This window comes from Penaeus chinensis, chromosome 24 (assembly GCF_019202785.1).
Source record: "Penaeus chinensis breed Huanghai No. 1 chromosome 24, ASM1920278v2, whole genome shotgun sequence".
NCBI lineage: Eukaryota > Metazoa > Arthropoda > Malacostraca > Decapoda > Penaeidae > Penaeus > Penaeus chinensis.
Window position 1 is genome coordinate 1,124,683 of NC_061842.1, and position 5,000 is coordinate 1,129,682.

General features: G+C 35.4%; 1 protein-coding gene across 2 annotated transcripts in view; it reads right to left on the bottom strand.

The window, feature by feature from the left end:
* Positions 1–5,000, bottom strand: part of LOC125038277 (glycine receptor subunit beta-type 4-like) — a 107,540-nt gene that overhangs the window by 12,918 nt on the left and 89,622 nt on the right. For both annotated transcript variants that reach the window (XM_047631729.1, XM_047631730.1), the window contains exon 8: positions 3,672–3,863. In XM_047631729.1, coding sequence (XP_047487685.1) covers positions 3,672–3,863 — 192 coding nt within the window. The remainder of the gene's footprint in view (positions 1–3,671; positions 3,864–5,000) is intronic.

Genomic DNA, 5,000 nt, shown 5'->3' on the forward strand with positions numbered 1-5,000 from the left:
AGAGAGAGAGAGAGAGAGAGAGAGAGAGAGAGAGAGAGAGAGAGAGAGAGAGAGAGGAGAGAGAGAGAGAGAGATGTAGAAACAGTAAAAAACAAGGGAGATGAAGAAAGAAGAGGAATGTGCAAGAACGTAATAAGTGCGTGTAAGGAGAGAAAGAGAAAGGGACTGGAAGAAGAGGAAAGAAAGACAAACGGAGAGGAAACAGCGTAGAGGGGAATGAGAGATAAAACAAAAGGGAAGAGTTCCTAGAGCATGGGGTGATAAACGTGGAAGGAATAAAAGATACAGAAAAATAAGAGATAATGAAAGAGTGAAAAGGGAACGAAAGATAGAAATAGGAAGAGATTGTAAGGCGGAATCCGTAAAGTGAAGAGAGACGGACGAGGGAGGAAAAGAGATGAGAAAATGAATAAGAAAGAAAAATATATGACAAACAGCTAAGAGAGTATAGAGATAAAGCCATTATGCAAATTCAGTTTTCAGCAGACAGAGTAAGAAATGAAGTTTTTTGGGATAAATACAGACACACTGAAGAGAACTTTATTGCAATTTGCTTTCAAGCATAAGGAGAAAAAAAAAATGAAAATGTGATGAGAAAACATGTAGGCAGAAACAAAGTACAAAAATAGAGGGATATGTATTCCTTTTCCCCCAAAAACCACGTAGATGAAATTCTGATGATACTGGAACTATTCATATATAATAGATATAATCACTTTCTGTGAACAACATCTAAACCTTTTTGTATAGAGCCTTACTTTTATTTTGTCATCCTTTATTCACAATTAATCACCAGGACCATGTGTATCAATCGCTATTAAAGACACCTCTATTTACTTCACTAATATATAAATAACATAAATAGTGTATGAATACTATGAATAATGTATGAACCATATTCATGTTGACAAATGCAGAAAAGGTATGATTACATACGATTTCGATTACATGTATTTCTGACGAAGATATGATAGAAGCTAGTTAATTACATCTCTTGTATTGTGATGATATTCAATTACATTCATACCTTCTCTATATATATAATGTGTATATATCGCTATTAAAGACACTTCTATTTACTGCCTTAACACCATATCCCTGCTCTTTTTCATGTCAAAATTGTCAGAAGTGCGCTTACTAAAGGGTCATGGGTTCGAGAAATTGAATTACGTAGATAATGTCTTTTAAGATAATATTTTTTTAACCAGTCTCTGAACCAATATTATTGTTAAAGTCACCGAGAATAAAGATTTAAAAACGAGCCCGTTCAGTAAATTACAATATGTCTTGTTTATTAATCTAATATTTGCCTCTATGCCTTTTATCCATTGATTTATTTATTTCAATTCATTTCATTCATTTAACCCATTCTTTGTGTAATTACTATTTAGCTATCTATCCTCAAAGTTTGCATATTTACCCATTTGTTGTTCATCTGTCTTCGAACATCGTGTATGTTCATTATGTTCCTTTTGCCTATTTATCATCTTAATGATGTGTTAGAAAAACGCCTTTCATCCCAAGTTAAATTCTTCTTTATATGATTATCACTGAAGTTACAGGCTAGTTAAATCGGCAATAACAATTCAGATAAAGTAGAGAGAAACATAAAAAAAAGAAAAAAAAAAAAAAACGAATTTATTAATAACAGATAGACTAATATATAAGTGAATAATTCGGTCGGTAAGTAGGTTGACACGTAAAAGAATGAATGAATGAATAAATGAAGTGACATAAATAAATCCACGTCAGACTATCAAGAAAACAGTAAAAAAAGGACAAAAAATAAGGTGTGCCAACTGAGACGCCTCTAACATCATGATTTAATTTCATGGGAATGCCTTTACTTATAGAATGCATACAGGACTCCATTAAATTCTCTTTCAATACTGACACAAGACATTTACATTCGTCAATTCATTAGTTAGGATGAAGTATTTATTTATCTGTTATTGTTTTTAAGTTTCTAACTTTCCATCCAGAAACCAACCACGTGTCTTTAGCTCTTTTCCCACTGCCTGTCTCTGCTTCTGTCTGCCTGATTGTATATCTATATGTCTGTCTATCTGCATTTATGCCTGTCTGTTTGTCTGTCTCTCTATCTGTTTGGCTGCTGTCTGTCTGTCTGTCTGTCTGTCTGTATGTCTGTCTGTCTGTCTGTTAGTCTGTCTGTCTGTCTGTCTATCTGTCTGTCTATCTGTCTGTCTGTCTGTCTGTCTGTCTGTCTGTCTGTCTGTCTGTCTGTCTGTCTGTCTGTCTGTCTGTCTGTCTGTCTGTCTGTCTATCTATCTATCTACCAATCTATATATCTGCCTGTCTATCTATATATCTATCTATCTATCTACCTGTCTGTCTATCCATTTGTTCGTTGGTCTCTTAATAGGTCAGTGTTAGTTTTTGTACACTATCACAAATTTTCCCCACCCACAGCCTAATCAATAAATGCAAGAAGAGCTAGTATAAAAAAACATAACACGTATTAAAGCACAACGAGACGTATAGTATGCACTTCATAGTACGTCCTTCAAATGATATAGAACAAAGATAAAAATAACAATACCGCCACCGGAAGACGTGTTCGTCCTCTTGCCATGACGCAATCAAGTCTGGTGCAAACTTGTCCACTTCAAGAGCGTCATTAGCTCGGAAAGTTTTGGCAGGCATCGGGGCGGCGCGCTAATGGATAGGAACTTGATAGACCATCGAACTTTAGATGACAAATTAGGAGGCGCCGGCGGTCGTAAACAAGTGGGGCCGGTGGCGAGCCAGGTGAAGTGTTGCAGGGTCGCCCAAGAAATGCGCTGCCGCCGATTTTACGAGAAAGGCGATAAGAGTTTCAGAGAATATACAGCGACGAGGTAATGACCAACAAGATAAGACGCTGAGTACCTTTGCCGTGCCTTGAGGCCGAACTATCTCTCAGGGTACAAAGAGGCAGGGATGTCGTAAAGGCAGAGATAGCACCAGAGAAAGTGTGTTTATATCTTTACTTATATACATATATATATATATATATATATATATATATATATATATATATATATATGTATGTATATGTATATGTATATGTATATGTATATGTGTGTATATATATATATATATATATATATATATATATATATATATATATATATATACATATATATAGATAATATATCTATAATCAGAATAAATGCCTTCAAAAAGCTCGATGACCCCCAAGTGGATAAACCATATAATAGTAAAATAATGACTGATAATCGTCTGGCATGAATACTGATTAGACAGCGAGCACTGCAGCGACGCCCAACTTGGTAACATCAATAATAATGAAGACAGAAAGATTGACAAGCAGAGAGGAAAGAGCACAATCACCCGAGGACTTCCTGGCGACGGCGAGCAGCGTGTGACTTCGACTTTAATACTAGTAACGGCGATGATACTATGAAAATAGGTAATTAGAGAGTAAATACCTCGCGATAATAATTACAACATTAAGAAATCGACCGACCCGACGGCTTGGAAAGGCAGCGAGGAATGCAACGCCCGAGATAACAAATTACTTCTTAATAGCAATAATTACGAGAATAAAGTAGGAAAACGACTGACCCGACGACCTGGAGGAGACGGCCCTGGATGGCAAATAACACCTAATAACAATCACGAACAATGAAAAACAGAACGCGACTGACCCGACGACTTGGAGGAGACGGTGAGCAGCGTGGTGACGCCGAGCGTGGTCCTCCCCGGCACGGAGTCCACGTCCATCCAGAAGGACACCCACGAGATGACCACGATCAGCGTGGTGGGCAGGTAGCTCTGCACCAGGTGGAAGCCGATGGCGCGCCGCATGTGGAATTCGGCCACCAGGCAGCTGTAGTTACCTGTGGAGCGAGGAGGTACGTTAAGCCGTATGCTGTTTAGTAAACAAGGGATAAGGAAACCATTAATCACACCTGAATGTAAGCATTTCTCTGGAAGAAAAATACGAAAAAAATGATTATGTGATTAACGCTTCGGTACTCTTATCTACTCTTATCTGATTGTGTTATTATTAGATTTATAGTAATTACAGGTCTTGTAAAATTATTCGTTATATTCATAACATTAAGAGTGATAATGATAATGATAATAACAACAATACAAATAACAATAAAATAACAAAAAATAATGATGCTAATGATAATGATTATGAGGATGATAATAATACAATAACAATAGTGATGCTGAACATAATGATACTAATAAAAGTAATGATACTATTACTACTAATGATAGTGATGATAATAATAATGATAATAATGATAATTATATTGAATATATTGATAAGTGATATTAAGAACGATAATGAAATATTGATGTTATTCCTAAGAAATCCAAAAGAGCATTAAAGTAAAAAGGAAAGATGAAAACAGGAAAGATCATTATTAACACCTTAATTAGTGCCATTAATGACTAAAATATAATGATGATCATCAGAACTACCATAATACAGATCCCTTTCTATTTCCATATCACGTGACCTCGAATAAAAGCTAAACACGATTAAACTAAGTATGTTCTCACCAGCTTCCTCCATCTCTGTCTCTGTTCCCTCCCCAATTTCTTCTGTTCTTTGTGTCTCCTCTTTCTCTCCTTCTCTCGTTCGCTAATATCTAATCCTTAGATCAGATTAATTGCTCTTGTTCCTCTGCCGCCCCTTCCTTTCTTTCACTGTGATAATTCTCTTCTTATTGCATGCTCGCTCTTCCTCGTTAACGCCCCTTGACCCCCTCCGTCAGAGTACCTTCGTGTTCGCTCCGAGTCGCGTGTTAGCTGCGAGATTTTTCTTCTCGATATATCCCGATCATTAAGATACATACATATATATATATATATATATATATATATATATATATATATATATATATATATATATATAGCATATATATATATATATATATATATATATATATATATATATATATATATAAATATGCATATATATATATATATATATATATATATATATATATATATAT